Source organism: Magnolia sinica, chromosome 11, assembly GCF_029962835.1.
Source record: "Magnolia sinica isolate HGM2019 chromosome 11, MsV1, whole genome shotgun sequence".
NCBI classification, from domain to species: domain Eukaryota; kingdom Viridiplantae; phylum Streptophyta; class Magnoliopsida; order Magnoliales; family Magnoliaceae; genus Magnolia; species Magnolia sinica.
Genome location: NC_080583.1, coordinates 84160300 through 84185176, shown reverse-complemented (window position 1 = coordinate 84185176; position 24877 = coordinate 84160300). Strand labels below are relative to the sequence as shown.

At 38.9% G+C, this 24877-nt stretch overlaps 1 protein-coding gene across 3 annotated transcripts; it reads left to right on the top strand.

Moving 5' to 3' along the window:
* Positions 1 to 5617: 5617 nt before the first annotated feature.
* On the top strand, positions 5618 to 24006 carry LOC131219575 (uncharacterized). 3 transcript variants are annotated; one of them, XM_058214797.1, is made up of 13 exons: positions 5618 to 5756; positions 8345 to 8406; positions 11997 to 12068; positions 17003 to 17084; positions 19130 to 19200; positions 20897 to 20998; positions 21114 to 21203; positions 21624 to 21698; positions 21807 to 21839; positions 21935 to 22015; positions 23213 to 23278; positions 23428 to 23470; positions 23554 to 24006. In XM_058214797.1, exons 1-13 carry the CDS (start codon positions 5702 to 5704, stop codon positions 23619 to 23621), a joined length of 900 nt encoding a protein of 299 aa, XP_058070780.1. In that variant the 5' UTR covers positions 5618 to 5701; the 3' UTR covers positions 23622 to 24006. The 3 variants fall into 3 exon arrangements, with proteins under 3 accessions (XP_058070780.1, XP_058070779.1, XP_058070781.1); XM_058214796.1 differs by lacking the exon at positions 23428 to 23470; XM_058214798.1 differs by lacking the exons at positions 17003 to 17084; positions 19130 to 19200; positions 23428 to 23470.
* Positions 24007 to 24877: the final 871 nt, after the last annotated feature.

The window sequence follows — 24877 nt, the reverse complement described above, 5'->3', positions numbered from 1 at the left end:
CAAAATCCAACTCTCGCGATCCAACGAACCACTTCTGGTGGGCCTATAACCACGAAAGGTCGGACTTAAGCTCATTGACCATGGATCTAGGTCAGGCTGAGTTTTCGTACCGACCGGCTCTTCAGATCAGCCGTGGCGGACCACACTCAATTCAACGGTCACGGAATCTCGATCAGGTCCACAAGCACTAGGATATGCCTGGGCCACCTTCCCTGATCAGAGGGTAAAATTGGGTCAGAATCTAACAGTCAGATAGCTTAAAATCGTCGCGTAAGCGACACGACTTAAATTTCATAAAAGCTTAATAAATTCCAACCGTTCTCACACTCTTCACTCCGAGCTCAAACAAATCGACCCAGAACATCAGATGGACTTGATTTTCGAGGTGATGGTCAAGCCCAACATAATGACCGCAATAGCCTAAGATCATCGCTATCAGACTTTTGACGCGAGGTCCAGGTCCGATCCAGATCTTCCAAAAATTCCCCAGAACAACTGGATTTAGCGATGGATCTCAAATTTCAGAGTAACATAGCGCTAACTAATCTACAAGTTTTGAGCCATGCAGATACAATTTAAAGTGATTGATGCGAATTTCACAAGCAATCAAGTATAGCGCTAATTACCCCAAAAACAACTACTTAAGGAAATATTAGCACAAAAATTCCAAGGTCGTTACAGTTCGCCTGTGCAACATTTTCACAAACACATGGATTGCACCTTCAAAATCTCACTATATGTAAAACAACAGCAGTGGTTTTACAGGTATTTCATCAAAGACCTTGTAAGCAACATAAAAATTAAGAAAAAAGGTATTTGTTTCGTATACATACCTTCCTTGCCACCAACCACACTTTGTTGAGTCATTTCATTGAACACTTGCTGAGAAACAACAATATCAGAGTAACCGAGTCATCGTACTAGTCTGATCCAAGTTCGATTCGAGTTGGGTTCGATCTGAGTCGAGTCGAGCTCGCACTCGGTTTAAAATTTTTCTGAGTTAAAAAAATCAACTCGACTTGGCTCGAACTCAATTTCGTACTGAATTGAATTGAGCTTTTTCAAGTTGAGTCAAGCGAGCTAACTGAGATAACTCAGTTTGTGTACAACCCTGTAAACAAGGCTAAACCGGTCAGTACACCCCATGTTGCTCACTTTTGACCTTCTTTGGAGCAATGTTTTCACTACAGATGAATAAATAAAATTTATGTATCGTGTGTCCTACCTGAGCATGATTGACAGTTTGATGTATGACATTGTCTTTAGAGGACCGAACATTTCACATGGAGTTAGTGTTGTGAGTAGATATATAAACCCCAACAAGTAACATTGGGAGGCAGTGAAATGGCTACTTCAATATCTACGAGGTGTGATGGACTACATCTTGACATACGAAAAATCATATGACAAACTTGTAGGTTATGTAGATTTTGATTATATAGGAAACATGGATAATAAAATGTCGACTTCCAATTTTTCGTTTGTGCTAACGGGTCGAGCAATCGGTTGGATGCCAAAGTTTCAGTATGTGGTTGTTCTGTCCACGATTGAAGCTGCGTATATGATAGTGATGGAGGCATACAAATGAGGTGTTTTGGGCTTTAGCAGAAGGTCATGCCGATTAATTGCGACAGCGAAAGTGTGATCAATTTGACAAATATTTTGGTATATTATTCTCGTACTAAGCGTATTGATGTTTGTCATCATTTTATCCGACATATGCTAGATGGGTGCAATGGTGTTGTTAAGAATATCTACACGAGCATGAGTCCATTAGATATGCTTATGAATATTATTATTGCAGAGAAGTTCAGATCCTGTTCCACTTCTTTGGGCTTGGCATTGAAGGAATGAAGACGGGGTGTGCATGGAATGCGACAAAGATGGAGTTATGATGGAGATAATTAGAGATAAAGGATGAAGCTTGGAGTAGTGGAGCATGGAGATTAAAGCCACGGTAGAGATCGGTGAAATCAGGTGCTTTTAATCTATGTTAAAACATGGGTTCTCGATCGATCGACCAACTGATTTGATTGATTGAAATTTCTCAAATTTTCTTGTTTGCTCATTAGACGCTTTTGAGCATGTTTGATTTATTTAACATGGAGGCTCAATTGATCGAGAATTGTTCAATTAATATCGATTGATTGATGGTTAGATCAACAGTGCGTGCGATTTTGTATAATTGTGTGATTTATTTCCTATTATGGGTATAACACTATATATATAGGTGTAATACGATATTAGGGTAGAATAATGAGAACAAAATAGTTTTCAGGGTTTGAAAGAGAGTAAACTAAGGTTTTCGCATTTATAAGTAGATATAATATCTTGTACTTTCGTTTTTATAGTGGATTGCTTGTTGCTTTGTGCAGTAGTTGTTTTTTATGTAAGCGTTTTCCTCCTAATTGTGTTTTTGTGTTGCTTTATTGGTATTTATCTTTCGCTTATGTGATTCTACTTAAGGTTTAATTCTATGGCTCCCAACATATCTACTGGCCCTTGATTCTATAATCTCAACCCTTTTATATTTTACCTTTATGTTATTAATTTTTAAATTTTTTATGTCGAATACGGACTATTGATGTGTTCCCTGTACTAATTGTCTAGTTACTAGGTATTTACACATGGCCAATCATGGCCGTATCTAATGTTTTAGAAGGCGCCATGTGACAACTATGCCATACATGGTTGGGATGAGCATTGAGAGCCAGAGATGTATTTGTATTAAGAAACAACTCTTTATAAAGTACGAGTCTTACAAGAAGACAACTTTCTGTTAAAGTCCAACAAAGCCAAGTTTATGAAGAGCAAGGAGCTTAACAATAGTAAGTATTTGCAAAACAAAGAGCCTAACTATGTAAGCTCTCCTGCAAAACATCTTACTAGAAAAAACAAGAGGATTATGGGATATTTCTTATACACTATAAATTGTTACATGGGTGTGAAAGATCAATGAGATTCGCATGAGCGACTTATTTTAAAAAATGAAGGAGATTTACATGACTGATTATTCAATTCTCTCGCGATACGAAAATTACAATATGACCACCACCTCCCAAAAGCCTATAAAACATCATCCAACAAATAACTTCGGGCACCAACTATGCTAACGCACGTAATCTCTCCCATAGTACAACGTTGTCTATCTTAGTTTTAGCACTAAGTCCTCTACTTTTGTCGAATAATTGCCGTTGCAAGTTTGAAGTTTAATATAACTTAGATCCGCTGTTATTCATCACCATAGGGACATTATGTCTACGAGCAGTGTAAATATCTACATCCTCCGTCAGATCCCTGATCGACCAAATCCAGATTTGGAAGATCACACTGATCATTTCCTGTTAGCCATTCACCTCAAATATTTGTTTACATGGATGATCGTAGATAATAAATTTTTTTAAAAAATTTTTTCTGTTTATTTTATTTTATTGTCGCTGATTGTAATGATCTTAATTTTGAATCAATGAAATTGACTACTCAGCCTTTATTTTTAATTCTTTTTATCAATCACTGCATTACTAAAAAATTTAACAATTATGATAATTGTTGAAAGAAAAAATCATTAACTTAAGGTAAAAAATTCTATTAAAAGACTATTCCTCTCCCGCTCGGACAAATCTTACACTATCTTAATCATACACACGTGAAACCGGCGGCGACAATTCACTAACACTTGTAATCTCATGTCTGATTGAATTTTGCAACGGTATCAAAGACACTTGATAATCAAATCCGGTTGATTTGGACAGCATAACCAATCTGCTCTCTAGCCCATGGTTCAACGGTCTAAATCACCAAACCATGAACCTTGTGGGTTTGTACTGTGATTGGAACCTTACGGAAGAGGACGCCGCTCTAACATTGGGCAAATATGCACTGATTGTCTGGTCAATCTTAACCATTAAATCACAAAAGGGAATGTTAACGGTTGACATTCAGCTTACAGTTATCCGTTAAAGATGATAGGATTTATCCTGCATGAAATCAGCCGAACAGACTTTCTTCGTGGATCCACCTACTGTACGGAAGAGATTACCGCAAGTGGACTATCTGACGGTGGAGATTGGTTCAGGCCACGGATTTAAGTGTCCACATTAGCCGCCAGCCTTCTCCAATCTCCCGCTTGCTCGCTCGTTGAATTTCAGAAATTTCGGACGGGGCATGGAATGCGGCAGCATGGTACGCTGTAGCTGGGATACAACTGAGGTCTCCCGCCATACACGTGGCATGTGACTCAAATCTAAACCATTAAAATAGTGGGACACAATATTTGTACCATAATTTTTTAAAATTAAAATCTAAGTAGTATACTTGTGGACACGTAAATAACAACTGAATAATAAACGGTTAAAATTGAAAAAATGTTCGTTAATAATATTTTAGGATTTATTATAAACCCGATTTCATCTTATGATAAATTTACAGTTGTATACAGTAAATGAACGGTTCAGATTTGAGTTAAATCCACGTATACTGCAGCGTAGCTCAGTTGTATCCCAGCAACGGCTCCTGCTGCGGCTAGTTCAAGAGAGATATGTTGAGTTATAAGGTACATCTCTACACGCAGGCGCGCGTATCCATGGAGGCGGAGGCAAGATCCAAGCCGTTAATCAGACGCGATCCACTAAAGTCATGGTTATGATCAAGTTAGCCCACTCATCAGGGGGGGCCCCACACGTATTTTGGCGTTGATTAGTTTCGTTTACCATCCATTTCCCAGACAAACTCGCAGCGTGTGATGTACTCGCACACGTGTGCTGTAGTCGTGTAAAAGTAGAGAAAAGAAAGAAAAGTCGAACGCCAGCATGCAGAGCGCGTTGCATAAAAATCCATGCATTGCCCTTTCGACAGTGTACGTAGCTAATATTGAGTAATCGGAACTGTCCTTATGATGGGCCATTACGTGGATGTATAATACCCTAAAAATCAATGGATTGAAACGTTACATCTATCCGATAAGCGACCTATAAAATAAAAATGATGTCAACGGTCCAAACTGAACCATCAAACTCATAAAATATGAAAGGTCAGAAATTTTCAATCAATCCAAAATTTTGTCTGTTGTCCATCCACAAGACATATCTATCGGATCAACGGTATCGATGAATAGATATTTGCCACGTGTAACTTGAAGAAGGGAACTGCATAGAACTCTAGCATGAAGCGCGCTGCATCGCACTAGCTAGCTACTCTCAAAAGGAAAAGAGTTCGTTTTGCCTCCATCGCGTGATATTTTCCATAGTACGTCTCCACCCACTAGGGTCCACATGATGAGCTATTTCTGTGATTTGAGCCGTCCAGATCATATTTAATACCATAAAGAATATATTAGTACATAATCACACTTTATTGATGATCATAACCATCGATTTTTAGAGTTAAATGAAAGCCGCTGAAAATTTCTTTTGATTATTCAAAATTCATCTATTAATAATGATGGTCACAGTCATTTATTCAATGTTATTTTCTCGTACTGTGTTTTAAAGAGTATATTCCACAAAATTGACGGTTAAGATCACTTGAATACTCAGCATGTGGGCCCCTGTGGGAGGCAACAGACGCTGGAACTTAAGTCGCGACGGAGGCAAGACGAACGCGAGAAGAATACCGACCATCTTCGTATTCTCCTGTCTTCCTTCCTCAGGCTCTCTCCCGTCAAAAAGCAGATTCCCGAAATTGCCCTCCAACAACTCAGAAAATGGCGATGCAGTCCGGCGTTTCCACCTCCAAAGTTCTCATTCTCGTCGGAGCAGGTTGCTCTCTCTTTCTCTAAACCATTTCCAAGCTTAGGATCGACACGTCTTTTCTCTATTTCTGATGGATAGGATTGGAATTTTTAACTTATATATATCATGAATCAAAAGCCGCTTGTTTTTGTGGAGACGAAGGATAGAATACAATAGAAAATCTTTTCTCCATCGGATACCGTTCGTTCCACAAATGAACGGTCCAGATTTCGTAGGAACGTCCTAGAAAGCTTTAGTAACAGAATCCACAGAAACCATTAGGAATTCTATGATCCTCAGCCGGAGGAAATATATATATACATTTATGGTGTCTTAGGGTTCTGGCAAGTGTGGTTCATGATTCTGGAATCTAGACCGTTGATCTGATTGGACGTGCTGTGGATGAGAATTGTGCAGAAGATCTCCCAGATTGGAGGATCTCAATCCTTTGATCAGCAATAGATGGGTTATGAAACAAAATTGTGCTGATTGCGTTTAAATCGATAAAAATTTGAAAATTGGGCGGATACGATCTTCCAGCCTGGAATATTGTTTTTTGGGGATTCACTCGGCAATGAGACCCAACAGATCAACGGTCTGGATTGTGATCAGTTGGGCCCACTTGTACAGAAGCAAGACCAGAGGATACATGCACATCAGCTGAGGACCATGAAACGAGTCGCTGGATGAAATTGGAACTGGGTTGATGGGTGTAGTACTGGTTTCGGTTTCAGGGGGAAGTCACGCTCCAAAACTACTATATTAAATAATGGCAATACCTTAATGTTGGAATGTATAAGCTGATATTTCAATTTATTCTAGTGGGTCCCAAGTAAAATCCATGGCTAGTAGCAGAGAATTGTATTCACTACTCCAACACCACATTTAAACTCTGATTTTTTATATTTTATTTTATTTTATTTTTTTGTGGTGGAAATATGGTGTTTTGTGTTATGATCTTGCGGTTTAGATTAGTTCAAAGATGCATTCGGATCGAAGACTCACTTAGATTGCAAAAATTAAGTTGCAACTAAGTGGCACCTGACACTTAGATGATTCCACTTAGAGGGCGTTTGAATCTTAAGTTACTTAAGATAAGCTACTTATGCCTTAAGTAGCTTATCTTGATTTCTACTTATTATACTGAAGTGATTAAGTAACTTTAAATAAAAAAGCTACTTATAATTGATCATAAACCAAACTTACTCATCTCAAAGAAGTTACTTATCTACCGCTGTAAGTAGAAAAGTAACTTATTTGGTGGTATCCAAACGGGCCCTTAATGAAGGATCGAATAACCAGTAGGTCCAGTACCGAATTGCATTTACATTCAGTCTTGAAAAAAGGAAAAAACATGGCAACTGCAAGAAATAAGTAGATAATAGGTGTTGCTAATTGGGAAGATGTTGCAATCATCATTTCCACTGTTGATAGCCGACCCCAATTAATTGTGATAAGGCTTCGATGAAGATGATGATTTCTGCTCTATTGAAACTTGATTATCTCAATCTAAGTCAACTGTACGTCCAAACAAACACAACATTAATGTTAGTTAGTTCTGTGGGTAGAAAGTAAAATTTAGTATGCAACCAAGTCCAATTGATGTATTCTGCGTTTGTGATTGAAAGATTGGGGAAATGGCTGTCATCTAACTGCTGTTTATGAAAATTCTATGGTTGGCTTGAAGGCTTCAAGGGACAGCCCATGGAGTGACGAGCATTTCCATTTTGATTTACCAACCTGTAACATATTACATTACGTGGGACGTGCGCTTTGGTGGTACCGATACCGCCATAAGCTTAAGGTGGTTACCAGATGTGGGGCCAACATGATGTAGGACACGAAACCCATCCGTCAGATACATGAGCTCATGTTTACCCCAGTTGAAAATCAGCCTGATCCAACACTCAGGTGTGCCACAGCACGGGGAACAAGATGGATGGAATTCCCACCCTTGATTTGCATTGGAGCCTGCCCGAGTTGCAAAACAACCACCCTTCAAAACAAACAAACAAAAAGTTGCAAAACAGCCTGATTTTGGGCCTGACCCTTCATCGAGGCTAGATGAGTCTTTTAATGGCCTGGATTTCAGATAAACTACAGTGAACCCCCTATTCAAACCAATGGTAGATGTCCACTCTCACTTGTTCCTTGTGTTGGTTGTGGGCCACCTAAGTTTTGGGTTGGGTGAATTTTTGGGAAGCAGGGATGACTGGAGATCATGCATTCAATGGATAGGTTACATGTCATGTATACAGGGTCCAATTTCTGTCTGGTAAACGCCATAAGCTGTAGCTTACAGTGGTAGAGGTAACACTGGAGCACGCCCCTATATGCAGATCCAATTTGAGATTTTACTTGCTATTGATGCTTGAAGCTCTTCCATTCAGCTATACACTTGTTTTGGAAACTATTATGATGACCATTATGGTAGTGGTGGCCTGAAAGTGCTATATATCTAACACTATTGTGGGATGTATGCATTGGCCATTCTCTTCAAAAACGCCTTTGTTTAAAAAATAAATATAGAGCTCAAAATATTCTAATTGCCATTTTCTTATGTATATGATGCTCCTTTATATTTATACGGGTTCACTTTGTTTTCTATTGTTTAGGTTTGACAAGTTCTGTTATTCTGAGAAGTGGTCGGTTATCTGATGTCATCTCAGACCTTCAGGTAATGAATTACTTCATCTCATGCATTCATGCACATTCCATGCAACTTATGTTAGATGAAGATCTTTGACAATCCAAAAAAAAAAAAAAAAAGCAAAAAAGAAAAAAAGAAAAAAAAAACAGAAAAAGAAAAAAGAAGAAGATTGTGTTACTTTTCTTGAGCACTGTACTACCTTTAGACAAAAGACCACTAAACACTTCTTCATCTTTTGAAGATTATTAAAGTTCCAAAATTCGAGAATATGCACCAAATGTTAGTATTAAGTACTGATGAATTGCAACCAAGATCATGCTTAAACTTTGATGAAAATAACTTATGACGGTTTCTCTCTCTCTCTCTCTCTCTCTCTCTCTCTCTCTCTCTCTCTCTCTCTTCTCTAATATTTTTTCTATTCTCTTCCTTATAATAATAATTATTATTATTTATGATTGACAACTAGTGCATTGGTTGTCGACATGTCAATCCACATGAAAGAAGAGCCAGAAAACGATTCTAAAGGGATTCATCCCTGTCATGAACAGGAAAGAGTGTTGTTTTTGCAGCAGTAAATTCTAAATGTTAAAACGCACCACTGATAACTATGCTGCCCATGTCATGAGTGTGGATGCGGCTGAAATGTATTATTAAAAGCTGCATGGAATTATGAAGACCGAGATGCGAAAGCCTGCATCATGTCCTTGATCTGCCAACCTATTGTAGAACTCACAACTAGCTTATTTATTAGGCCAAGTGAGTTGCAATTGAGTTGTATAATAGTCTACCGAGGATTCAATGCTGACTGATTTGATCGCTGACCGGAATTGGAAGAAGTAGAGAGAATGGATATGTTCTTCATTATAAGAGCCGTTTTGACCATATGCAACCACGAGAGCAATTGTTGTTTTTCTCAGTAAAATGTCCGAGATAGTTATGCTACAAAAGAGTGAAAGAATGCCCTAACAATAATTGTATAGGCCAGACTAAGTTGAAATCTAGAGTTTTGTAGCCCGGATCTCATGCATGGTTAATGGAGGATTGAGCAAACTAAAATGCGTACTTGCACTGGGAGGCTTTGGTGAATGATTGAAGCATTGAGATGGATGCCTCTTGATCGTCCTTTCCTTCCCTCCCCAAAAGCATGCAGAGATGAGAACAACATGCAATGGATGAGGATGGACAGGGGACCAAGGCTCGGGTAAATATAGATGTGAGAAGGATGGAGTATCACAAACTCTATCCTCTCCTCAAAGTCTCCATACTAACAATGAGTCTGCACTTACCAAGTTACCGCACACATCAGGAACAACATGGAAGTGTTTGTTCCTTATTCTCAAGTACATGATAAGATCACACTAAAGTGGGTCCCATTGACATGCCTATGGTCCATAGATCCAAGGGTCACTGATCTGACCATTCCAAACCATTGATCTATGGAGGCTCATTGAACAGAAAATTCTAACATGGAAATTGCTATATTAGTAATAGTATACAGAGTGAAGCAATTGTTCAGGCCATATGCTAGTACAAGTTAATGTTTACAGTTTTCCTGCTTCTACGTTGTCAAGGAAATTGATTTGGGGAGGCTATTCTTGAGTCCTTGATCCTAGTTATTACTTATTAGCAGTGTTTGAAATATCGGTATCGCGTTACGTATCGCATTCTTGGGACACGGATACGTCTCGGTTATCACATGAGATATATCGGTTGTATCGTGTAATGTATCGCTGTTGTTGAAAACATAGGGAAACGTTGGGAAATTGGTTGAATTTTTTGATGAAACTTTGGTGATTGTTAAAAAAAGACATTAATACACACTTATAAATCAAAACATTACAAAAAACAAGTACACATAATATGTTTTCTTTGTATGGGGTCCTAATATATGCATTGTCTAACTAAATTGATGCAAGTATATTTAGTGTTTATTCATATAATTTATAAATGTAAGAAGACATGTGGAAACACAAGCGATACATTCAAAAGAAAAAGAAGAATCACTAGATTAGGTTACGGACATGTTTGATGTGATGTTTGAACACAAGGATTGCAAACGATTTGTGAGAAATTGGGAAATTTTGATTTTTTTTCAATTTTTCGCAACTCGGCCCATCTCCTTCAAATCTTGAAATCGAAGCTCCCAATCCATGATTTTTCACGCAGAACATGAAAAGTCATGAATTTGTAACAATTTGACACTAATTTAATATGATTTATAGAAAATAAGAGCATCGAAATTCGAAAATACTCACTAGATCGAACATGTGGGATATATCGCACTACTTGTGCGTTTCGTATCGCACTGGTGGGATACAAGATATATCGGCCGATATCGTTGATATTTAAACTAGTGCTTATTAGTACTTCAAAGATCCTTATTTCTCTTCTTCTTTTTTTTTTGGGGATAAATTTTGCTTCCTTCAAGGATTGTGATGCATGCTTACATGTCACGATATATATATATGGGAAAAGGTTCTATGCGGTCAAGCTCCTGGGAACTTCCCATGAGGTCGAGCTGTGTGGGCCCCACCATGATGTATGTTGAACATCAACACCATCAGTCAAATGCACCATTCCATGGTGGGCCTAGGGCTAAAAAATCAAGTCAATCCGTGACTTGTGTGGGCCACACCAAATACAAAAGTTGAGAGGGGTTACCCTCCATTAAAACATTCATAATAATTTGTTTGGCCCACCAAGATGTGGTTCACAAATCCAGCCCATCCATTATGTGTGTCCCATTTGGAGGAGGGGTCAGACCAAGTTTCAGACGCATCCAAAAGTCAGGTGGGCCCCACCAAGTGCTTTTATATGTTTTAGGTATGTCTTCACATGATTTTAGATGGTATGGCTCACCTGAGTTCAGTGTATGGCTGATTTTTGGGATATCCCATAATTTAAAGGGAACCCATCAAATGCACGGTGTTGATGTTCGACACGCATCACGGTGGGGCCCACAGAGCTCGACCTCATGGGAAGTTCCCATGAGCTCGACCGCAGAGGACCTTTTCCCTATATATATTCGAACTAGCACCTCTGGGCAAAAGTCTCTCTCTCTCTCTGGTCGACCGTGCAGCCGACCACTTTAAACTACTCTCCTCCTCATCTATCTCTTCTATTTATCCATTCATTTCTCTCCCCTTGCCCTGCCATACGACCAGCCACATATATATATGGAAAAGGTTCTACGCGGTCGAGCTCATGGGAACTTCCCATGAGGTCGAGCTGTGTGGGCCCCACCGTGATGCGTGTCGAACATCAACACCGTGCATTTGATGGGTTCCCTTTAAATTATGGTGTGTGTGTGTGTGTGTGTATATATATATATATATATATATATATATATAGGGAAGGATCTGAATAAATGCAAGATTTTTTTTTTTGGAAAGGTAATCTGTTGCTCTTCCTGTCAAGCATCTCTATTTAAAATAAAATTGGTGTATAATATTATCTAATATATGGATCAACTATTGTGGATTTCACTTTGCTAAGGGTGAAAATATTTGTCATTTCCCATATATGTTAATGAAATGATCCAATAATATGATTATGAATACAGCTACACTTGGAGGTGACTTATTAAACCCATGTAATGGTTTCCTCTTTCTTTTCAGGAATTAATAAAGGGTGTGAATGAAATTGAGGTCTCACCTAACCGCTTCGATAGTGCTTTTCTTGCAGCTCAGGTACTACAAATCTCATTCTTTAGAGGACACCCTGTGTTTATCTTTTTCACGTTTTCATACCTGTCCAAAATATTTGGGTACACATTGCACCTCATATACACATTTTGGATTGTTTATTTTCCTTGATGCATGTTTTCTGTTCCATTAGATGATCTGTATAATTTTTCCATTGACAAATGCTTAAAATTTTGGTATTCCTTGTTTCTTTCTACATGAACCAGCTTTATAAGTATTTGGGGATACAATATTAGTGTATATACACTCAGAGTTACCTTGTTTGGCCAGTTATATTCATAGCTACTCCGTAACAACTCCTGCGTATGTGCTTACTGGTTCTGGTCTTGCCTGAATCGATTATGACATAATCCATATTTAAAAAAATCATGCCAGAGGATCAATGCTGCAGCAAGAAATCTCAAAGGAGTCACATAAATCTCTCTCTGGGGATCTGTACAAGGTAGTGGGAAGAGCTTTATGGTTGATCTTAGTAGCTAAGATATTGGTGCTTCTTGATAAAGGATAAAAGGGATGGTGGTTGCCCTCCAATGAATATTTTGAAAACTTTTAAGGAAATTCGCTGGAAAAGTACAATTTCAAGGCGATTTTGTAATTTTTCTGTAGAATTATTATTGTTATTGTAGTTTGATATAGGAAGATTAAAAAAAGGGAAGGAATAAGGCAGAAAAGTGACAGAGAATGAAAGAAAAATGAGAAGGGTTAGGGTTACCCTCCCCCTTGCTTATATACTTTAAGTAATTTGCCCCTCACTTTTTACACTATTCGTTTGACACTTTCATCATCATCATCATCATTTAAGCCTTATCCCAATTAATTGGAGCTGGCTACTTGAATCCTATTCCACCATTCCATTGTATCAAGGACTTTAGTTAGACCATAGGTCATCAAGTCCATGTCCTTTTGGGCCTTCCCCTTGCCCTTTTAGAGCCTCCAACTTATGCCAGCTCACTCCTAACTGACACGGTTCTTCGTCTCCGTTGCACATGACCAAACCATCTAAGTCAACTTTTCCTCATCTTACCTATTGGTGCTATTCCTAAATTCCCTCGAATGCATTCATTTCTAATTCTCTCTTTCCTCGTCTTGCCACTCATCCATCTCAACATCCGCATTTCAGCTACATTAATCCTATGAACATGCTATTCCTTAGCTGCCCAACATTCTATCCCATAAAGCATGGTCAGTCTTATAGCTATCCTATAAAATTTCCCTTTCAGTTTGAGTGGTACACCAAGATCACACAAAACTCCAGAGGGACATCTCCATTTGTTCCACCCAGCTTGAATTCTATGGGCAACATCCTTCTCAATCTCTCGACTCTCATAATTACTGGCCCAAGGTATTGAAAGTGGTCATTTTACGAAACTTCTTGATCGATAATCTTAACTAATTTCTCGTTTTCACTCCTATTGTTAACTAAAATTGCACTCCATGTACTTTATTTTAGTCCGACTAATTTTAAATCCTCTAGATTCTAAAGCATCCCCCCATAAATCTAGCTTCGTGTTTATGCCCTCTCTCGTTTTGCAATCAAAACTATGTCATCTACAATCAACATACGCATGGGATCTCTTCCTGCAAATGCCTTATTAGCTTGTCCATAACCAATGCGAAAAGACGCGAGCTCAATGCCGACCCCTAGTGCAAGTCTACATTAATTGGAAACTCACTTTTCTCTCCATCAGTGGTCCTCACATTTGTTACTGCTCCCTCATACATATCCTTAATAACATTAATAATAATTCTTATCGAACTCCTTTCTTTCCCAACACCCACCAGATTTTAACTCTCTAGTGACCCTATTGATGCTTTCTATAAGTCAATCAAGACCATGTGGAGATCCTTCATCCTCTTCCTATATTTTTCCATCAATTGTTTGAGGAAAATAGCTTCAGTGGTAGACCTCTTGGGCATGAAAAAAAGTTGATTTTCAGATACATTCATCTCATGCCTTGGTCTTTGCTCAATCACTCTTCCAAAGTTTCATAGTGTGGCTTGGAACTTTAATCCCACGATAGTAAGTGCAACTTTGTCTCCTTTACATTTTCTATGATCTTACAATCTTATTGAACAACTTTGTCAATGAAAATAATCTAGTAGCCATACATTTCCAAACCTCTGTTGGTGTACCATATGGTTTGAGGGCCTTTCTTGTTTTCATCTTTCTCAAAGCTTTTTTTCACTTTAGATATTCTAATCCTACGAAAGTATGTATGATCTCCTATGTCATTTGAGTTTATGGTTTCTTGTATCCCGATGCTCTCAGAGCGGTCGTCATTTAACAAGTTTTGAAAATAGCTTCTCCACCTTTCAATGATTTTATTGATTTAGGTCCCTACCCTCTCTCTCTCTCTCTCTCTCTCTCTCTCTCTCTCTCTCTTGCAAGTTTAAAGACATCTTTCTCACCTCCTCTCGTCCCTAATATATTATAAAGATCATCATAAGCTTTACATTTATCCTCACTTAGCAATCTTTTTGGCATTTCTATATTGTTCAAAAACTTTAGATCATTTATAGTGCATTGCCATGCTTTTAAACATGAACGTTTCTCGCGAATAGCTTTTTGTATGTTGTCATTCCACCACCAAGGTTTCTTATATGATTGGCTTTTCACTGACTACTTTCTTAGTAATCTTTTTGGCATTTCTATATTGTTGAAAATTTAGATAATTTCTAGTACCTTGCCAGGCTTTGAAAGTCTCTTGTGAATAGCTTTTTGTACATCGTCATTCCACCACCAAGGTTCCTTATATGATTGGTTTTTCCCTCTAGATACTCCTAAAATATCTTTTGCTACTTTCCTAATGCACTTAGCCATCTCATTGTACATAACATTTACTCCTTCCTCGACTATCCACTTTCTTTCTTCCATGAATTGATTTCTAAATAACATTGTTTTCTCTCCTTTTAAATTCCACCACCTAGTTTTTGGACTCCTATTAACTTCACTCCTTTTCTTCCCCCTGTTAATGTAAACATCCAAGACCATTAACCTATTAATAGCTTTTGACACCTTTGATTCACCAAATATAACATGAAGTGAGGGGCTAAATGACTAAAACGCCAAAAGACTAGGCTGACCTTACGATTATAGGACCCTTATTACCATCACCATAGTGGGCCGTATAATTGTACAGACCATACCATCATTAATAACAGTTATTATCCCTCAAGAAAAGTGTCATTGTTGTTGTTGTTCTAACCTGTCTTTGTTGCTCGTGAGTACAAATACTGTCATCCTTCCTCTGAAACAATTGCGCCACTAACCTGTCTTTGTTGCTCATGAGTGCAAACTGGTCTGCAAATAAATGAAAACCTTATCTTACCCCATTTCCAACTTTAAATCGAGCAAATGAGTGCCCAAATCTTTAAGCTCATGATATCGTGTGCCAGATGAAAGACCCTGACCTTCTCCTCGTGAGAGAAATATCCCACCCATTTGCAGCCAGCCTTACCACTACTAAGAGCCTCTTAACCTCTACAGCTTCCCTGCACTCGATATGGTGCCCCCACCACTTAATAAGCAAGGCAATATTAGCAATACTAATTGGCTTGACAGCCAACCTCCTTGATTGCATGTGCCTGCAGAGCATGTCCCGCGATACTAGATGACACCAATGACTGTCCTTCTCATCGCTTCACTCAAACCTTTTTTGAATCGCCTATCTTCTGAATTACCTTCCCAGTGCATCGCATGAAGGAAAGCCGACATAGTCGAAATTTCGAATACTTGCCAGGATTTATCTCCTCTCATGTCTTCTCTTAGCTATTACTCGTGTTTTCTCTCTCCATTTTTCTTTACTGTCTCTTTCTTCTGTTTGGAATTCTCTCGGTTTGTTTTCTTTGCTGGCACAGTCTATACTTACTCTTCCAACACATGCCAATTTCTGGTAACTCCACAGCCTCTTCTCCTTTCTCACTCCTTGATTATTTTTTAGCCTTTCTGTCCATTTTCCTTGGTCATGCTTTCTTGAACATTTCTTCAAGTCGAATATGCCTTTGGGTCTGTGTTGCATTCTTGGTTGAGCCACCTCTGATCTTCCCACTGGTGTCATGTATGCTTGGAAGAATTCTTGAACACTTTAAGGTGAAAAGGGTCATGGTTCCTTAATGCTATTAAATATTCATTCCTCCATCTTGTTGGATTAATGTGATGGTCCCAATCAAGCAGAACTGGGACCAGTTGTATTGCAGCAACTTTTGTCATCTGTTGAAGTTGACATGAAGCAGGCACTCCAGGAGTAAATGATTATTTTGACAAACTACAAGCTTTTCTCTTTCTTTTTTCTTTTTCTTTTTTTAATATCAGCCTGCGGCACACTTCGTATTAATCTTGCACTCTCAGCTATCATGCTTCTAATCTCCAATTTCTTGAGAGGCAATACTTGTTTCAGCTTCGTGCTACTCTCAGTCCTTTGATGTCATTCATATTTCTATTCTCAATAGCACAGGAATTTTATGTGGCCAAGCAAGGCATCATCTATAACTGTAGCAATGTCTGTATTCAACATTGCTGATGCATGATAAGCTACACTTCTCTTTTCTTTCGGTGATAACGCATACTTAACATTGGGAAGAGTATGTGTCCTGGTCCAGTTGGCCAATTGTAATATTAAAGCATGGAACTCTAGTCAAAGATGAATCTTAAAATAAATAATAATAATAATAATAATAATAATAAACTGAAAGAAGAGGAAAGTGTAGGTTTGGCTGTCAGTTTTCCCTAGTATTCCTGATAAATGTCAACAGTTCAAATTTTATATAATCATTTCCAAGGTATTTGGCATGGTTTCTTTTCTCATTTCTTGGGTTTTTTTTAAACTAGGTAAGTAATTGTTTTTATCATCTCCATGACTTTTTTTATATATATTAAAAAAAATAAAATTATGTTTCTTACTTTTTGTTTGCCCTTACAGATTCGACATCTTGCACAAGAGGTCAGGGATTTGACATTATCTAGGCCAGTGACCATATTCAATGGAAATTCTACCTCAAATGGTGTGCATTTCTTCTTCAGTTTAGACATGATGACTTCTTTTCCTCATCCAATGGTTTTCTTATCATATTGTTTGTATAGGGACTAGTGGCACCCCTGTTGGGGGCCACCCACCCTTGCATGTGGCTAGAGAGAAGAGGAAGAGAGAGGTCAATTGGCAACCTCTCTTCGTATATAATACCCCTCCCCTTAGACCATTCAACCATCGGACTGTGCAATGCACGCTCCACTCCGAACTGCCCAATGTGTCCCCCTTTGATCGCATATGCGCACGCCCTTGTGAACTGTGTACTTGTGCTTCCTCTTGGACCGTGCATTGTGCATCTCCTTGTTGTTGGGCCATAACATCTGCACTCCCTCCCTATAGTGCTCAAAAAGGAAGGAGGTGAGAAAATAGCTAGAAATAAGATAGTGGGCCCCTCCACATGCATTTGACCGGGACCATGTTGTCGTCATTACCATCTTTGCTGTCAGATCGGGAGGGCGAATTGGCTCATCTTCCCACATGTGTGTGATTTGAATGGGCTACTGAGTTTCATGTTTTGATTCCCCAACTCGGTCTTGTAATCGTATCGCTTGATTTATAACAATAGCACTCAAAATGTAATATGCCACATATCCCACACCCAACTGTTTGTTCAAATTCAGACCCTCCATTAGGGTTGCTACTTGGGTTTGGGTTGACCTAAACCTGACTGACCCAACTTGAGTTCAGGTCAAGTTGTTAGGCCTTGGTTTGGGTTCGGGCTGAGCAAATTTGGGTCGGGTCAAGTTGGGTCAGGAATAATCACATGTATTTGGGTTGTCGAGTCGGGTTGGGTTAGTTTAGTGGTGAGTATAGAGGAATTTGGGGCCCTCTTGAAGTCAGGTCAGGCTCGAGTTGACCCTCAAGTGAACGGACCCAACCGGCCCGAGTTGCATCCGTGCCCTCCATTGTATAATATAGGCATGGTTTGTAGCTAATGGCATGGTATGTAGTGCCCCACAAAACACAAGCGAATGTGCAAGTGCAGATTTTCAGCTTAATGTTTAAGTATCCAAGCAGGCTGGGGTGGAGCTAAGTAACAGGGTGTTAGATTTGCCGAGACGTGGTGGGATTAAAAATTTTTCCATAGGCCCAGCCCATTATTGAAATTGCCTGCTTGGGCTTTCAATTGAATTTGGGACAACCGAAGCCTGCCAACAACCTCCCACAGATGATCAAGGGAGTAATAGCCTCTGCAGTTCTGGCCATGCTTACTGTGCCATCATGTCTGTAGGGCTGCCAATGGCAGGCCTGGGGTAGTCAAGATCCAGGCCAATCCAGTCTAAGGTCCGGCCTGTTGAAAGCCCTATGCCTGTGATGTCTGTTTTCTTGTGGATCTGGAGGTTTGCGTTGGAAGGCAACTCTCAAATTTTCTTGTCATTTACGTGGTGCAAACCCAGCTTCATGATCTGGATATGCTGCATATATCTTTGAAAGTCATCCCCATGGCAGCTTTAGTAAATGAGAGTAGATGACTTGTGTGAGTGTCAATGAATTGATTCTACATGACCGCTTCACATTTTATGTTGATTTTTTTCGGTGAATTGGTCTCTATGAAACACCAGTTCCTGAAGTTATATTCAATATGCAGAGCTTTGCTAGGTGCACACGCGTGTGCAAAAAAGCTAATGCACACACCACATTTGTGCCATCATGGCATGGTAGGTCCAAGATCCAATCCATCCATCCGAACAGCACCACTATATTGATACTCTAGCCCAAGAATCAGGTTGACCCATTGGTTGGGTGGGCCACAGTTTGCAAAACAAATATACAGCTCTGAAAACCTTAGCTGAAGTTTGCTAACCCATCCACCGATTTCCAATATTCAGGCCCACATGCTGAGTGGATCAGATTTTATTTTTGGGAAAACATGTAAAATGTCAGATCAACCCGATGGATGGATTAGATCTCGCACCTTCGTGCCATGCTGACACGTGTATGCAATGTAGCAAAGCTCCAATATGCATGCCTATTTAACGTTCTCATAAAGACATTGATAAGTGTTTCTTGTATACACAGGGAACCTTTCATCTTACATAATGCCAGCTGCTGCAATTGGAGCAATGGGTTATTGCTATATGTGGTGGAAGGCAAGATTCTAATTGATTCTAATTGTTATCGACTTGAGGAATCCTTTGATCCTATATGATTGTACATATGTGCTTCTTTCTTGTCTTGTTGCAAGGATGCAGATAATCTTATTTCAAGTTGTGTTTGTCTGACTACTTTCTATTTGCAGTTAGTTGTATGGTAAGTAATATTGTTTTAGAAAGGCAACATGTATCATGTCTGACATGACATGATAAGGATACCGGTATCAAATAATCATGGGATACCTTTTGGCCATGATTGGATACGAAGAATTCCATGCCAATCAATGGAAAAGGAAAAAGGGTTTTCCTTTGATGTGACAATTTCTGTTATTTGGATAGCAAAGAAAAAGATGGATTCCACAAAGCAATTATTACGTTTTTCCATAATTTATATTCTTGGCACAAGAAACTAAGTGACTGTTGTGAGAGGAATATGATATTTCCACTTGTTATCCAAACAAGAACTCTAAAATTAGAATCAATGTTTCAATAGTGCTCATGGAAATCATCATTAGAAAATTAATTTTTACTTCTTTTCCTTGGATTCCATGTAACCAAACATGCCCGTGGACAATGTTTCAGCAGATCCTATTTTATTGGGTTTGTTATCTTGATGTAAACAATATATATATATATATATATATATATATATATATTCATATTATATGTACATATATATATATATATATATATATATATATATATATATATTCATATTATTCCATGTTGTGAAAAGTCCTACTGTAAAACAGTATAAACGTGATTGGTTTTGTTGAATTAGCATGCTCAAACCCTCTCCCTCCATCACACACAAACATGCACAAACCAAAGAAGTATATCCCAAGCCCACCACAAATAAAAATGAGACAATCTAGAGATCTCAAAAGGTGGGATCCACAATCACAAATCATTGACAAGTATGTATGGCATGCTGCAAAAGGGGTACCCTTATTTATAACCATTTTGTAGGTTTTGAAATATATTGTTGTATCCCCGTGCTCATATCCGTGTCTGTATCAGTATCCCTGTCTGGGATCTTCCATTTATTTCTTGAAAAATCTTTGTTTATTTGCTTCTCATACAACGTTCGAGCATGCTTCCTTTGAAATGACAGCATGCTCCTTGTACAATGTTATGTTTGAGGGCATAACTCTCCCTGTTTAGTCTGCAATGATTTGTTGGAACTGAAATTTCAATTTATCAGCGCGAGCTTTGCTAAGCTCACATGTGTGTGCAATAAAGCTCATGTAAACGCCACACATGTACCAGCCTGGCACATAGGTGCGAGATTAAATCCACCCATTAGATTGGTCCGACCTTCTACCTGTTCTCCCAAAAATTAATCTGGTCCACTCAGCATTTGAGCCCCAATATTGGAAACAGATGGAATGGGTTGGACAACTTCAGCCAAGTATATCAGAGCCGTACATTTTTTATGTTAAACTGTGGCTACCTGACCAGTAGAGCAACCTGATTCTTGGGCTAGGACATCCATATAGTGGTGGCTTTCTGATGGATGGATTGGATCTTGGACCTATCGTGCCATGCTGGCACATGTGGTGTGTATATGAACTTATTGCACATGTGTGTAGGCTTAGCAAAGATCTTATCAGCATATTCTTGTAGCAGGTCTTGCTTGAACCTAGTCATATCTTACTAATTGGATGTGTATTTATTATTTTATGTTATGCAGGGGTGGTCGTTTTCTGATGTCATGTTTGTAACTAAGAAGAATATGGCCAATGCTGTTGCGTCTGTGTCTAAACAGCTGGAGCAAGTATCTGCAGCCTTAGCTGTATGTCTAACAATGATTTAGTCTATTATGTAATCCTTTCTCTTTCTTTATTGAAGTTATTGTGTTTCAGTCTTTTTTTCAGAACTTTTTAATGAAGTATTACTAATTCCCCCAGTCAACGAAAAGACATTTGACCCAACGGCTTGAGAACTTGGATGGTAAGCTGGATGAGCAGAAGGAGATTTCAAAGGTTATCATGAATGAGGTACTTGAGAGATGCGCTCTTCTATTCTGAACTGGAAGCTTTCTTTTACCCTTGTTGGTAGAGAGGCGAATGACTTGGTCGATGTCTTGGCAAAGATTGGTGTCTCTAGATCTTCTTTTTGTATAGAGAAATCTTTTCCCCTCCCTTACTGTATTTCTCTCCGTTGCTTTTCAATAAACTCTCTTTAAAAAAAATAGAAGAAAGAGAAGGTTTTCAGACCCGATAATTTATTGAGCCAGGCATATGTCATCTTCTTGAATACCTGACAAATTGGCTAGCTCCAATCTGACTTTTTGAACACTATCAGGACTCTTCTTTTGGCCTGTCCGGGCCCGTTTCTAGCTAGTTACCCAACCTGGCAACTTATATTTGATTTGTTGATCTGGTATCTTCTTCTTCTTCTTTTTCTTTTTGACTCAGGTAGATGATGTGAGATCAGATCTTTCTCAAATTGGATTCGACATCGAACTAATTCAAAAAATTGTATCTGGGCTGGTAAGTTGGTTATGAAATGCTGCATCTTTAACCTGCCATGCTTACCTCTGAACAGGCAGACCATTTGAGTTTTTACTGATATGCTGTAATCGTTGCATCACTGAACAGGAAGATAAGATCGGAGTTCTTGAAGACAAACAGGTTATATTTCAATTGTCAGGATGATACTTGCATCATGCTATGCATATCCATAGAAGATTAATGAAGTGATTGATTTGTCTATTTGCATCGTGCAGGATTTTGCTAATGCAGGTGTCTGGTATCTGTGCCAAATCGCTGGGGGTATTAAAGATGGGCTCAACACTAAATTCTTTCAGGTTTGTGATGCTTGCTTCTTTTTTCTTTTCTCCCTGAATGAAACTTTTTTCTTTTGGTATCACAATTTAAAGTATTGTCCCATGCGACTCAGTCTCCCCCAAGTCACTTCAATTTTGGTGGGCAATGAAATTTGTCATGGGACTGAAATGGAACAATTCAATGCGAGTAGTGGTTTCGGTCTCTGGTGAACCTCCACCCTGACACTGCTATTTCAATCCATGTTTGGTAACTGTTGTTTGGCTATAGTTTCTATATTCAACTTGAAAGCAGTCCTCTGAATATTCAATTGAGGGTTTCATGACTATGTGCAAACATCTGATTAATTCTTAAACTGCACGAGTTAAATCATATATAGCGATGGGGAGATACTTGTAAGAAACTGAAACTCAGATCTATTATGTATTTAGATTTTAGAGCCTGTTTGGACACACCCTCAAAATGGGTGTTTGGCGTCTAAAGGGTGTTTCGAGCCAAACCCCAGTTCACGTGTGCATGTGGATGCACTTGCACGAACCCCTCTCATCCTCCTCTTGGGAAAATGGGCACTAAAAAGCTGACTCAATGAGAACTAATCAGATTGGTTTTCATTGAGTTGACCATGAAAGCAGGCGTGAAGCCCTTTTGGGGAAGTGTGTCCAAACGGGCCCTTAAGAGCTTTGCTGAGCCCACACATGTTTACGAGGCTGCCCACTACACACCACCATGTCTGCCATATGGGTACAAGATCCAAGCCATCCACCAGGTGGGTCCCACTGTGCCTAATAATTAGGCCAGTTCCCAAAACAACTGGATGGATGCAAAAAACTTTGCAAAGTTTTGCTGGCTGTCCAACTGTTTCGAACATTGTGGTCCACCTGAAGTGTATTCCGGCTTGATTTTTTTTTTTAGGCCAGATCATCTACACATCAGACCCATCTGGTGAATTACTTGGATCTTTCTACCTGACTCCGAACTGGCAGTCATGGCATGTAGATGGGAAGCCTTGGATACGCGTGTGCTTACCAAACCTCATGTCTTTAAAGATGGCGTTTGGTTGTACTATCGAGTTAAATTGCAATTATTAGTGCAGTAGAGGGGAATTGACAGTTCTACAATTACATTTCTCAAGTATTTGTATCGAGGAAGGGGCCTCAAATTACAGTCCTTGCTAGTCCAACTTGAAGGTAACATAAAGTGTTTGTTCTTCCAATTCGCAGGATTACAGTGCTAAACTTCCATTGAACCATCCAAAGACAACCTTTTCTGAAGAGAAATCACTCAAGGTACACTGAACTTAACACTGTGTCTGTCTGGAAATTATTGTGTTTACATCGAGTGGAATGGCTATGGGCCCAAATGATCATTTTGCCCATTTTGCTGATTTGATTTGAGAATGAAAAGAGCTTAGTTATCATTTGAAAGCTGGTTACAGGCTTTCTCCTTTCCACTCGATATTCCCACACCTCCCAAAGAAGGTACCATTTTCATTTTAAAACGGGCAGCCCTTAAGAAAGGTCACGTTCCAAATGGTGCTTTACTCCAAATGGTAATATTTCAGGGGCTTCAATTCATTGCGGAAACTATCAGTTCTGGGGAAGTACAAAAGACGAAGATTCTACAGGATGATGTTCATGAGAACAACCCCACCAAAACAAATCCAGCGGTGAAAACCAGAATACACAGGTCATATCCAAACGGGATTTCTTTGAGAAGGGAAGATATTGCGTTTTGATTAATAAAATTTCAGAACGTCTGGTTCTTTTGACAACTTGTTATTGTTTGATCCTGTGGTCCATTTTCGGCTTGGCACAAGTCAACGGTCAGATTGTGCCTGAAATTTCCATTTTTTCTGCACGTATATGATACCCTCCATTGATTTTCGGGGGATGGCGTGTATGGTCTATAGATGTCGAAAAATAAAACAAACACATTCAGATTGTGTAATGCCACCTGATTCTTTGTGTAAAACAGTTGGGATACTTTTAATAATTGTAATGTTGTTGTTTCCATATTTTGAAACATTTCAATGAAGCTAATGGCACTGTGTAATCAGTTTGTAAAATGAAGTTTTAAAGTTTCAATCTGTGCTGCGCTCCGGAATCTCTTCCGCTTCTGAGGCGGTCACTCTTCTCAGCAATCGATAAACACCAGTTCAGTGCTCCTGCATCCAAATCTTTGTTGGCTCCTGCTCAGGTTTGGGTTTTCAGTATTTCTATAGTTCTGCCTGTGGTTCAGTGATCCAGACCATTGGTGGGTCCCATCTGAGCCCAAATGGTCATAATGCTACTTAATTGATGGTCAACCGTTGGCTACTGGATACTGATGTGGTCATCATGCAGTAGAAATGGTGGAAATCCCAATTTGTTTAGATGGTAGGTGAAAATCCTATTTTCTTATTAGACGTGACAATGGTAGCCTTGCGTCTTGGGCCAATTGTGATATTGGATCCGTATGATGATTACTATGTGGAATTCACTATTTTATTTGTAATTCAAAATGGCTGGCCCCATGTGATGAATTGTCCTAAAATGTGAGTCGCACATACGGAGGGGATAGAATCAGAGGGAAAAGATGATAGATGTGGGAGCACACTACATGCAAAAAAAGAAGGGAGAGGAGTGGTTGAAATCTAAGCCGTTTGTTTAGGTGAATAAATCAAAGTTGTTAGTTCATAAGCACACATATTTTCAAAATTTCTTGAATACCTTTTATCTATCTTGAAATTTTCATTTTAATGTCTTAAAAAATCTCAATAACCGTTACTCTCCTCAAATTAATTGGATGGGCAAAGATGTACATTTGATCTTAGCCATATCATAATCACTATAAATATTGGGCCTGTTTGGAATGCTAGAGGTGGTATTGAATTACATTAGGTTGAA

Bases quoted from the DNA above. Each gene is read 5' to 3' on its own strand.
- LOC131219575 (XM_058214796.1), top strand. From the start codon at position 5,702: ATGGCGATGCAGTCCGGCGTTTCCACCTCCAAAGTTCTCATTCTCGTC. The intron at 17,085-19,129 runs GTGTGCATTTCT...TTGTATACACAG, and splicing joins TGGAAATTCTACCTCAAATG to GGAACCTTTCATCTTACATA. The intron at 21,204-21,623 runs GTACTTGAGAGA...TTTTTGACTCAG, and splicing joins CAAAGGTTATCATGAATGAG to GTAGATGATGTGAGATCAGA.